The 12,794-nt window shown below is 47.7% G+C and overlaps 2 protein-coding genes across 2 annotated transcripts; one reads left to right on the top strand and one right to left on the bottom strand.

Moving 5' to 3' along the window:
* Positions 1-4,345: 4,345 nt before the first annotated feature.
* Positions 4,346-7,318, bottom strand: LTHEOB_12428 (P-loop containing nucleoside triphosphate hydrolase; the record flags this gene model as incomplete). Its single annotated transcript, XM_035509294.1, has 10 exons — positions 4,346-4,441; positions 4,489-4,587; positions 4,638-4,661; positions 4,708-4,816; positions 4,906-4,975; positions 5,599-5,828; positions 6,326-6,359; positions 6,409-6,635; positions 6,694-6,798; positions 6,858-7,318. The coding sequence occupies 10 exons, from the start codon at positions 7,316-7,318 to the stop codon at positions 4,346-4,348; spliced, it is 1,455 nt and encodes a 484-aa protein (XP_035364603.1).
* An 812-nt stretch (positions 7,319-8,130) lies between these two features.
* Positions 8,131-12,634, top strand: LTHEOB_12429 (Ankyrin repeat protein; the record flags this gene model as incomplete). Its single annotated transcript, XM_035509295.1, has 11 exons — positions 8,131-8,391; positions 8,449-8,472; positions 8,524-8,716; positions 8,765-9,187; positions 9,245-9,595; positions 9,650-9,820; positions 9,871-9,976; positions 10,029-10,292; positions 10,348-10,526; positions 11,226-11,892; positions 12,109-12,634. The coding sequence occupies 11 exons, from the start codon at positions 8,131-8,133 to the stop codon at positions 12,632-12,634; spliced, it is 3,165 nt and encodes a 1,054-aa protein (XP_035364604.1).
* Between the last annotated feature and the right edge of the window lie 160 nt (positions 12,635-12,794).

Here is a 12,794-nt window from a genome sequence, read left to right on the forward strand (position 1 = left end):
TCTGAGTCAGTAATTATTTTTTCCGCCGTTTTCTTGAAGTTATTCAAGTCGCCCAATGCTCGCAATATTACGGAGTGCCTGGGTCTTTCCTCTACTCGTTCTTTCCTGGGCTCACCGGTGCCGATAGACAAGAACACGCACGGCGTGCGACTATATAGTCGGCAAAGCTCATCCCAAAGAACTCTGGAGGGATTGTTTGCGACAATTCCGCCATCGACGAAACAGTATTGCTGGGAATGTGAAGACGAAGAAGTCACTCGCCGGAAATAGCCAGGAGCAGCAGAAGTAGCCCTAGCGACAAACCAAATCGGGTCTTGAGATGCAGGGCCAGGGTTGCGATAGAGCACCCTGCTGTACTCCGGAGCATCAGGATTTGGGTAATCATGATCGTAGCTCCGAAAGGTATACTCGTGGGACACATGAAAGGGGCCTCCATGTGAAACAACAGCACTATCACCAGCTTAGTCAACAGATTGGCTTTTGACTTGATCGAATGTGTTTGGCCCACTTACGTCCGACAGCGTCTAGGGTCACTCCTTAAAGGAACCTTGTCTTCTGTTGTCCGCGTCTGCTCTAATTCATCCACTAGGGATGTTCTGATGACCTCTTTCAAAGCCTTTTCCATGCGCTTTGTAGAATACTTTGGTCGAATGTGTCCAAGGCTGTGATGAACGTGTTCTGGCAGGAAGCGCCCCCTGGAGAAGACGCGCTCTCCCACAATATCGTAATGTGCTATGGCCTGATCGACAGTTTGTTCCATCCTTGCGAGCATTAGAGCGCTTAATCTAGGTACCCGTTAGAACGGAGTAATGCACATCTTGGAGGGTCTTCTTACCCTCCTGTACTTGTTCCAGCAATGTGGTCAAAGTAATGATGTGGCTTGAAGAATTGGCCTTTCCAGTCGTTGAACGTATGATCAACGCTGCTATTAATGGCTTTCTGAATGCCACTGCTTGTGTCACTGTTGGTATCACTCTTGGCGTCATTCGTGGTATCATTCGTGGTATCATTCGTGGTGTCACTCTCAGTGATAGCCGTGGGCTGCTGAGGCTCTTGGTCTTGCGGGAGCTCCGGTATAGTGTGATCAGGGTTCCAAGGATAATCTTCACTGCTTCGATGTGGATTGTACACCTGCGATAGATAACTAATTAGCTGAGAAATTAGACATTATATCAAGTGTCTCGCATTACCTTTTCATATATCACATCCTTCCTTCTTCCAGTCTCAATTTGCTCAATCAGGTACATCAGCCGCTTTAGTATTAGAAGCGACGAGTATCCCTTGATACCTCCTCCATCTAGCAATGTATTAATGATTAGGTTTTAGGCCGGAGGTAAAAGTCCTCTTACCGAGTGCGAGTGCGGTCTTTCTGGCCCAAGGGTCGTCCTTGGAAGTTTTCCAGAAAATGATTGGGAGAACACTTTCTTCCTTGGAAGATGGTGACACTTTCTGAGTGCCATTACCTCCTGGTGGCAGCCCTGAAGGCCTTGCAGACATCGGTGGGGCTAATCCGGGCTGGGAAGGTCTTTCTTGGGTACCTATTAAGCCAATAGTTGTATCTAACGCGGAGTGTAGCGTCGCCTGTAGTGACCACGAACCAGAGTGCAAATGTGACGATTCGAGGGCTAGCACCAATGTCCTTCTTGACTACGGAAAGGCTAGCTGCAATACACAGGTAAACCAGCTTTTATCAACAACAGATGAAAGAACAGAGCCTCCACCATAGCTGCTCATTCTCATTCAGAAGCGGGGTTGCCGCAAGCCTCAGCCTCATCAGTTGCATCCAAGACGTGCTGAGAAATCCAGATGACCATTAAACGAACATTTGCTTACAGTGCATGATGCGATGCATGCCACCGCCTGAATTGTGGAGCTTTATCGAGTTCAAGGCTGCGTATGCTTCCATACACGGTAATTTACTCCCTGCTGTTGTGGTGGGGGTTTCCGGAGTGGCTCATCTACGATGCATGAGATGGGCTCGGAAATCTGCCTCTTTGCCTTATTTTCAGCTGACAATCTTCCATTGCGGTACTTTAACCAACTCAAAACGGCTCCATGGGGGAGAAAAAAAGGGGCTTCCTGCGTTGTCGTAACATGGGACATCAGACGAGTGAACTGATTTATTGATACCACATATGCCTTCCATTAGGGAGATTCGCAAAATAGCTCCATTTATCTTTCAGAGGCCTCAACCAGCAGGTTAAGAAGATGCTTGGGGTGGATTCTAAGCTTTGAGTGGATGAAAATACGACCAGATAAGGAGGCTGGACCTCGGTTATGTATGTGTCCGTATGTGTTTGCCGAGACGCTGAAGGAATGCTAGCATGGATAGACCCATGAGCATCGGTTAACCACGCCAAGCTCGAACAGACGCCCGTTGCTGCGCCTCGGGTTCTGAGGTTCCACGACAGTGGCTTAGGTGCAGGTGAGGGTGGGGTCACTACAAGGCTTAGATGCGCATCCACGCGTGTTGCCCGCGTGGCTGTAATATGTACTCTGTCTCTGGTATGAATCGATAGCGAATTACCATCGATTATGGTTCTGTAGACGATAAAAAAAATTGCTGAAAAACAAAGAGGAAAGAGGAAAGATGAAAGATGAAAGATGAAAGAAAGAAGGAGAGGAGGGTAGCTGGTTTTATATATAAGGACAGGCGGTGAAACGATAAAGTCAAAAGAGTTGCCTGTGCTTAGTACTTTGTGACACTGGGTAGTTGTTGCCACATGGCGTTAAGCTGACAGGCTGAGAACGTCTCTAGTTACACATATTGCGTATTTCATCTGACGAGGCATGAGGATGGCAAACGTCGTAAGGTATCAACCTGAATGGTTGGAAGCCTCTGTCGTTACACAAATGACGTATTCTGTCAGACGAGGCCGGGTGGCAAACGCCGTATGGTATCAACCTGACCGGCTGAAAGCCTTGCTAGTTACACAGACGACGTATTCCATTGGATAAGGCTAAATATTGAACGCTGTATGGTGCCAGATCGGATGGCTAGAAGCGTCTTTTGTTACACAGATGGCGTATTGTGTCAGGCGAGGCTGAGTGATTCACGCTGCGTGGTGTCAGCCTGACGCATCAGATGCAGCTAATAAGACTCATCGCAATATCGATCACATGCCAGTCTGACATGTGGCGTTCGCACATTAGCTGAAAATCAGGCCACCGCATCATTCCCTAAGTGTGGATCACAGTGTGCCGCATGCCTCTTAGAGATATAAAATGAATTAACTCTTCACTCCGACTCAGTCCAACCCAGTCCAACTACAAGCAAATGTATCTGCTCCATTCTTGATGCATATTTGCAAGAGTGACACCCACCTACTTGTTACTTAATTATTTCTTGTCACGTTTGTGTAATGAGCCACACAAAACGGCTGTTGACCGGTCCAAAGAAAGTTACCGTCTACATCAGATCGACCGATCAATTTTTCTTGACTACTCAGGAGGAAGCAGAGTGTATGTATAGACAGTTTCGGTAAGGTGGATATGCTGCTGATATATATCATAGCAAACGAACGTAACGCCTTGAAGATCCTGAGATTGCACAGGTTGCCTTGGCACGGTGACCGGGAAGTCACGGTTCCCACAAAAGAGTGGGACGATACGGCTCATGATAAAACAAACGAAAAGTGCCCATGTTGCGAGTATGATGCCACAGTCAAGGTTGATTCCATCAGCAAGGCATTTTGGTTAAAACGTATTGCGGGCACGGTGAAGGAATTGTACATTTTCGACAAACCTTTGCAGGCAGCGTCTTAGAAGCTTGAATGAAGCTTGCGGATCGAGGGTACAGGGTCTCCAATGTTTTCTATCCCAAATTGGTATTCTCTCAACAATTTCAAAAGTTTTTACTCTCGTGAATGAATCAGCTATTCCAGGTTACCATTCACAGCACGCACATTACCTCCGATCGCCCGAAAGTATACCATCCAACTCGACAAGCTCCTTCCTCTCAAACTCTCGGATAAGTTTTCTCAAAGCTCACCGCCGGCCAATTTCTGCCTTCCGTATACTCCTTGGGTATCAGCGCATCGCTCACGACCTTGCCACCTCTTATTGCGTTGGGCCAGCCGTGCCCACTGTATAGAGTGAGTGGGATAGCCCGCACATCATCGAAGAAGGTCTCATCATCGCTCAGCCTGCATCTCGTGCTGAAAGCCTACATGACATGTTTCCCGTTATACACATCAATGTCATCGCCGACCTGTTTGAAGCTGTGCACTCTCAAGGCTCAAACTTAGAATGATTACTAAAAGGTCTATTGCGATACTTGCATGCAAGTAGAACTTGAAGTGCCGGACTATCATCATTCATTGCACCCCCAAAACTGATCCGTGGGCTACGGTGCATCAGCCATCTCACACTCTACGAGACCGTCCTGTCGAGCTGTGGGCACCTCCTCGCCATTCTCTAAGCTGAGGAGAGATTTCAAATCCTGTTTCTCAGTATCAGCGGGTACGAGTGTGGCTGAACTCGACTTACAGCAAGTTTCTTGAGCTTCGCCTCCTCTGTTTCGTCCTCGTCTGCATCCCAGCCCAATCGCGCCAGATACAGTTTCTTCGATTGTCGACACTGGATGTACTGCACATATGATGGCAATGTTAGAGCTACTGAGTCGAACCACCACGTACGGAGATGAAGCGGATGTTTGACACCTACAGTCTCGACACTGTTGCGCGTGATGTACCGCACTACTGTTACTTGCTTCTTTTGGCCCAGGCGAATAGCGCGACCAATGGCCTGAGATTCCTGCAAAGGGTTCCACTGGGGCTCGAGGATATGAATCCGGGTTGCAACAGTCAAGTTCAGCCTGTATTCCAAGGATCAGTCTCATGCCTGGTATTGGTATAAAGCGGTATGAAGTGGAGGATTTCGGCAACTTGGGATGGGATCTCCTACCCGACCGCGCCTGTGCCGAGCGTCATGAGCAGCACGTTGACGTTTGAGTCTTTCCTGAACCTCTCAAGTGCTGTTTGCCGTTCTGTTAGTGTCATAGAGCCATCAACAGTCGCCGTGAAGATTCCATGTGCGGCAAGAAAGGAGCCCGCGAGGTGGGTGGTCTTTTTCCAGCAGGAGAAAACTATACTGTGGATTGCAAAACGTCAGCACGCTAGACATCTGGAGTCATGGGGAGAGGCTACCTTTTCTCTGTTGGATGAGAGATGAGATTCTTCGTCAGAGCCTCCAGCTTCGAGCTCCTTCCTGACTGTATCCGTGGAAGAGGCTGTGACTCGTCTTCTTTGGCATTGAGATTCTTGACAGAAGTGTTTTTCTGACAGATTGGACAGAAAATCCTGTTGCTTTTCTTGTTGCCTGATTTGTTCTCTTCGACGCACCCCTGGCAGAGCAAATGGGAACAAAGTGTGAAGTGGGCCGATTGACCATCGCCATCTTCTCCGACAGTTGCAATATCGCATGAACAGTGGTCGCATATTGCCTGATCGGTCTGCTGAAGGAGGGCAAGAGTCTCGTCTGCGCTTGAAGATGATGTCGTTTGGGAATTTGAATTTTCCCACGTAAGCGTTCCGTGATTGCAAAAGATGCGAAGTCGCAGAATGGCTTGGAACAACCCATTATATTCTTTGCTCTTACTAATTCCGCTGACAGCATCGTCGATCGCTTGTCGATAGTGTTGACCTATTCGTGAGTACTCTGCTGTTTCTTCTTGAGTCATGTCCACATGCTGGGTCAGCTCCTCTGGCTCAGGAAGGTTCAAGCGGTCTTTCTTCCGGCGGATGCAGACAGCTTTCAGAAGGTGGCGTAGGCGGTCGGCACCAATCGAGTTGCCGCGTTCAATAGGTCTCGATATGCTTGTTTGAAAACTGGATGACCGATCAAACATGGGAATCCGAAGGAATCGAACGAGAGCACCAAGATCGTCGAGCTGGTTTTGAATTGGAGTGCCTGTGAGACACCATCGGTATTCGGCAGAAAGTGCAGAAACAGCATAGAATTGTTTGGTCCGCTGATGACGAATCGAGTGCGCTGTCCCAAATTAGTCCCAAGAAAACTATAGAAGCATCAAAGGCATACCCTCGTCGAGAACAATCCTCAACCAATGCACGTTAGATAGAGAGCTAGTACCGCGGCGATAGTCTGATGTCAGCGTTGCATAGGTTGTTAACACGACATCACTCTCCAAAACTCTTTCAACATTTTTGTTTCGATCTTTTCCATAATACTTCGAGCATGTCAAAGAATCCTTCAAAAAGTGCCTGAATATTAGTCAGTATAAATATCATTCTACCAGACTCGATATCTGGATACTCCAGTGTACTTCCAAGAAACTGACAGCCTTCGCAGAAAATGAGTAACATACCTGTGGGCTTCTTCGATCCAGTTCTCCAGGATTACTTCCATACGTTAGCTTGGTAAATTTACTGGCTTACATTGGGAACTCACAGGCCGAGGGAACAATGACTAAAGTAGCTGCTGTGTTGCGCTGCGGAATCCCTGAGGGACCTGTTTGGACGTTCCTGTAGATGCACTGTCTTCCGCACCCTTTCGACATAAATATGGCAGAAAGCATCGTGAGAGTTTTCCCTAGCCCCATTTCATCGGCGATGATGCCGCCAAAATTCTCATCGGGCAGCTGGGCCCTCCGATACCCAAGCACAAGATTCTGATAGCTGAGGAGAATCGTAAGCATGTATGATTCCGTTTACTAGACCCATGGGTAATACGTACTACTGTCTCTGGAACTTGTCGGTGTGGGGCCTCCAGAGTGAGAAGGGTTGTGGAGTAGCCTCTGCCTCCCTCTGGAAGATGAAGTCTAGGGCTTCTTTTTGATGACTGCGATCATGTAATTGTCAGATAATAAGTAGATAGTAAAGATGTAAGGTTAGCTGTACCTCTCTAGAGGAGTCTTGATGCTGTTCTGATCCACCTGTGGCATATGAAGATAACTCTGCTGGTCCAGGTCGTCCAAGACCGAAGAAACCAAGTCCGGGGTCTTGAGTCTCTCTACTGGAGATTCCAAGGGTGGGGTTGGCAATGCTGACGCAGAATACTGCAACAGTGATACATTCAGATAATGCGGATTCTCATATTTGACGTCTTTTTCCAGCAGAATTGGGTGTTGCAGGAAAAGGCCGGCCTTTGACATAGTTTTTCCGACCTGCGCACTGATGTTAGGAGGACCGTACAGGTTCAGGTAGATGCTGATTTGAGTTTTTGAACTGTTCTTGAAATGGTTGACCTTGAGGGACCACTCTTGTGTTGTGACGAATGGACAACATCGAACATCGTCTCCAAGGGTACGAAGAGCTTCGGAAAGTCGCAAATTCAGGAACGCAATATCGGTACCAGCCATGGACTGCAACCTGTGGTGCCTTCGAATACTTATTTTCAGTGGATGGTAGAGCTCATTGCCTTCCCGGACCGTCTCCCCACATGCACGTGGGACGGAAAACCCATCCAAGAACTCTGCCTGAACATCACAAAGCTAGTGGCAACTCAGCCGATCGTCCAAGTGGCGTTTACATTTCAGGAATAAAGAGAGAGGGCTCACCATGCCAAAGCAGATCACTTGAGCAAGAGAATCTTGAATGTTGTGGGGCGATGCTAGCGTAGAAGGGGTTGAAGGTTCCGAGAAACGGTGAAGAGCGACCTCAGGGCGTCCGTCGCTAAAAGCGGACGACCAAGGCCTCTTCACCCCGGCCATAGTTGCAGAAAGAAATCAATTAGTAGGGAGTTGATGGCAAAAAAAAGCCTTTCTGGTCTAAATTCGATAGAAAAGACAGCAAAGAAAGAGTGTATGTGTGCCTGTGGCCCATCAAGGTCAAGGTGGACGAGGCTGAGACAGACGCCCCACGCACAGTGAAAATTGATTTTAGCCTGGGTGGCATAGCCACGCTCGATCAACACAGCCATCTTACGTGCTGCGGCCAAGCTGTGAAGTGTGTTCTTGGGAACCAATTAGGCTGTGCATGCGTCCAATATGCAAGCTGACGTGGCCAAGCTACAAACGTGACGTCCAAGAATCCCCATTTGAGGCGAACGCAAGGCTGACTCGATTACCTAGCGATAAGACTCAGCCCCCCTCCCATGAAGCCTCCCGCTTTTTGAAAAAGAGCTCGCGCCATTCTCACAGTCAATCCTCTAGCAGAATGCGGCGACACAACAATGAATAATCCACTCGAGACCAATTTTGGCAAGGTCCTGGGTTCTTTCAAAGCAAAACTCACACAAGATGAGTATGAAGACTTTTGCTTCGCGACATTGGATGATCTAAAACAGACCGTGGTCGAGATTCAAGCAGAGCAGGGGTCCGCAAGGCGCCTGCAGAATTTGAGGCGCCTTGATGCGTTTCTTGAGGCTATGGAACAGTATGATAAAGTTGTCCAGATATTTCTGAACGCTGCAGATCTTCTGGCATTCATTTGGGTGAGTCTTAATGTTGTTCTCATTGATACGCTTGGATTGTTGGTTGACAAGAAACAGGGTCCCGCCAAATTCATCTTGATAGTAATTTATAACCCTCATCTTTAAGAGTCACATTAGCTAATTCTTGTACAGACTGCAAGCACATGGAACGAGTCTTTCAACACGCTGCTGGATGCGTATGAAGAGATTGGGAATCATATTCCGCTTCTGAAGCAATATGAGGGCATCATCAAACGAAGTCCTGAGTTGCATATCGTGCTGGAATTGATCTACAAAGATATCCTTAATTTCCATCAACGAGCAATCAAGCACTTCAGAACCAAAGGTAAGAGCTTTGGTAGTAATATTGGAAACAGTCTAATTCATGGAACAGTGTGGAAACAGCTGTTCCATGCTACATGGAAGACCTTTCGCACTGATTTCCAAGCCATTCTGAAAAGTCTCCAGTCTCACAAGAGATTACTCGACAGCCAAGGAATTCTGATTGGAGCTCAAGAAATCCAAAAAGTCAGAGAGCAGATCGAGAATGGAATTCAAGAAAGTCAAATAATCAGAGAACAGATCGAGAATGAGCGCCAACAAAGGCAAAAGGACGAAGAGACCCGTCGGAGACGTGAAGTTTCTACTTGGCTTGCAGCAGCAGATAGTATTGAAGATCAAGAAACAGCCACAGAAGCAAGATCGAAGTACCCTACTTCCGGAGTCTGGATGGTTCGAGAAAGGCTGGTCACTCGATGGTGCGATCTGCATTCTCAAAGTGAGCCATGCCTGTGGATCAATGGGAAACCCGGCGCTGGTAGGCTGACTGAATAGAAAAGCAAAATGATTAAGCTAACCACACGCTATCTTGCAGGAAAAACTGTCCTTGCTTCAGTCCTTGTCGAGAAGTGCAACAGTATCGCCCATGCCAACGTGGCATACTTCTACTGCAGAGCAGAGGACTGCAGCAGGAATACGTTCATCGGAGTATGCAGAAGCCTCATTTCTCAGCTTGTGCAGCAAAACACTTCGATTCTGTCATACGCATATGAAAAGTCATCCTTGAGCGGACATAGTCAGCTTGATTCAACAATCCTTGCGAAGGAAATGCTAGCTGTGGCTCTCAACGCGTTCGAGAACCTCTTCATCATCATCGACGGGATCGATGAATGTAAAAAGGATGAGAAGAAACGCATATCTGAGGCACTCATTTCTATGGCTGAAAGTAACACCTCATTCCTACGATGTTGTTTCATCAGCCAATACGACCAGGATACAGGCAGAATGTTTCAGAAACTGCCGACTTTCCGCATCACTGAGAATCACACCAAGGGTGATGTGCTGGACTACTGTATTGCAAGGGAGAACACAATCGCGCAGTATTTCCAAATCTCTGCCACTGAGATCCAACAGCTGAATATCTCACACAAGGTTGCAGCAAAAGCGGACGGTAAGGAATCAAATTGATATATCACCTTAGTGACTGACTGATTTCGTAAGGGATGTTTCTTTTCGCAAAATTAGTCATGGAAAACTTGTTGCAGCAGTGCACCAGGGCGGGCCTGAAGGCCGAAATTGGGCGTATTCCCCCCGACCTCGACAAAGCGTAAGTTCTATCTTTCGTGAGAACAAACGTTGTCCCATGCTGATTCACTCAGCTACAATCGTTTGTTGATTCGGATCCTCCAAGATTCTCCTAAACCAGAGCAGCAGATCGCCAAAAGGCTATTGTGTTGGTTGCTCTGCACGCAACGGCCACTCAAATGGCATGAAATCCAAGGAGCCATGGCGATTGACATCGAAAACCTCACTTTTGATTACCAAGAGCGGAGTCTCATCAAAGATTCGAAAGCTTTTTGTGGTTCCCTCGTGGAAGTCCGAAAGGGGGGTACCATAGAGCTTGTGCATCAAACGGCAAGAAAGTAAGCACGGTATTCATGAGACTTCATGACGATCATACTTATCAGTGGCAATCAGTTTCCTCAAAAGGCAGGACGAGCTGCAGCTTGACTCGGAAGAAGTCGATTTCGCGTGTATTTGTCTCGGAACTCTGACTCTTTCAAGTCATGATGACGGCCTTTCTGAAGATTCAATCCGTGACTACATCTTAAAAGGATACTATGGCTTCAGCGACTACTCTGTCGTCTCCTGGCAAGGTCATTTACACGATCTCATGCGCGGAAAGAATTTGGATCGTGAGAAATCTCTCAAATCCATCAAAAATGCCATTAGGCTGTTTCTCAGCCGTCGATGTACAGCTGGTACCATGGCAAGTCGTCAAAGGGCACGGCTAAGCGCTCATTGGAACCGTTTCAAGAGCGAAGACTTTTACCCGCATCTGGCACAAGCCATGACACCCGCCAGCAATGATCAAGGTGGCCTTGCGGGCTCAAGTCAAGATTGTCGGTCCATGATACCGCAGCTACTGAGCGTGCGAGAAGTCATGGAGCGTGTGGTTATGGATGCAGACTCCGACTCAAGAGAGCGTCTCCAGGTGCTCTACGGATCGAACATTTTCAAATGCCCTGAGGCACAGTGCAGTTTCTTCCATGAAGGATTCTCCACAGCAAGCGAAAGGGACGCACACAGAAACAAGCACATGCGCGCCTTCTTTTGTACCTATCCGGGCTGCCCATCTGCACTCATCGGGTTCGCAACTTCAACAGAGCTGAATAAGCACAACGCAAACTATCACGGAGCTGCCCCGGACAGAAATGTATTTCCCTGGAATGGAAATGTTGCGTCTATTGATATTGGGGAGCAGATTCAAAACGGAAATGTATACCGGGTGCAAGCATGGGCTGATCAATGGGAAACTGAAATACCCGTGGAAACCCTTTGCTTCCCAAATGCAGATCCAAATCCAAATCTAAATGCATCCCTCAACTTCGACAACTCACCACTTGGAATGGCCATCCGTTGCAGAGATGTTGAAATTTTCGAAGCACTTCTCTCTCGGGCCCCGGACGATCTTTTCCAGGGAATAGATGAGACGAATGTTCTCCTGGAGTCATTCAAATATCTATTCTTTGCGCAGACGATGAAGAATGGCAACGACGAGATTGTCACGACCTACCTCATGAAGCTGAAGAAGATCGATACGTTTTTGTTCGCTTCTGCTATGAGGCTTCAGCCAGATTGGAACAAGCTTGTTTTGTTTCTGAATCACGCCGCTAATGGTGGGGATACAGCGTTCAAAGACAACGGTATCTCATACCTGAAAGTCGCGGTTGAACACCTACATGAAGAGACCTCACGATATCTCTTGTACGATCTGGGGCTGTGGGAGAAGCTACAAGACAGGCTAAACCGCTCGTTTCTTGCTACCGCGGCATTCAATGGACATGAGGGATTTCTTCGGAGAATTCTACTCACAGAAAACGCCGATACCTTGATCAACACCTGGGTCCGCACCTTGGCACTCCATCGAGCCTGCGATGAGGGTTCTAGCAACAAGGTTGAAACTCTACTTAACGACGAACAAGTCGACCCAAATATGCCTGGTGTCTTCGGGTATACACCGTTAGTAAATGCTATCAGGAGCGGGAATTGCGATGTAGTCCAACAGCTTGTGGACCATCCCAGGGTAATTATTGATGACCATGACGATGCTCATGCCATGGGCGCTTTGCACTGGGCGATTCACCACTACCAATGTGACTGCCTTGGGATCCTATTGGATTCAGCAATGCCCGTCAGAGAAATAGCTCGATCCGTACTGATTAATGGTCATGAAAGGACGGCAATCGAACTCTCCAACGAGGAACTATATCTGTTTCCGGACTCGCAAAAGCGTCTCGAATATTATCTTCTCGCTAATACGAATTGGGATTTGTATCCTATCGATTCAACGATGCTGATACGCTTTTGCGCAACCGGGAACCTCAGGCAGGTGCAGAACGCCATTCGGAAGGCTCCTCATGACTTGAACGTCCCTGACAGTAGAGGCTGGACGCCTTTCCTGCATGCTGTCAAAAGCCGAAGGAATGAGATCGCCGAATTCCTGTTGGAAAAGGGCTGCGATAGCCAAACATTCGAGGGATCCGATCGCGTCTCTCCATTGATGATAGCAGTCGAGCAAGATGACTTGGCGATGGTTCGGCTTTTGCTTTCAGAGGCTCGCGTGGACCCAACATACAAGAACGGCAAAGGGAAAGCAGCCATCGATTACCTAGACCCGAACAGCCCAGTGGCAGAGCAGATCCGAGATGAGATCAAAGATGCAACTGACATGGCGTCCGTATTTGGGAATTTCGATTCATAGTGTGCAGCTTTAATACGTCTGCGTCTGTTAGGAGTTTGGTTCCTTATTGCTTTCACTTTCACGACATTGGTCATATGTGCAATAGTTCGGTTATGTTGCAAAATATATTTAGGCGGTATGATGAAACTCATTGCTCTACTTCTAGCAAAAGCGGGTCTAC

The sequence above is a fragment of the Lasiodiplodia theobromae genome (assembly GCF_012971845.1).
Source record: "Lasiodiplodia theobromae strain AM2As chromosome Unknown scaffold_63, whole genome shotgun sequence".
Lineage (NCBI taxonomy): Eukaryota > Fungi > Ascomycota > Dothideomycetes > Botryosphaeriales > Botryosphaeriaceae > Lasiodiplodia > Lasiodiplodia theobromae.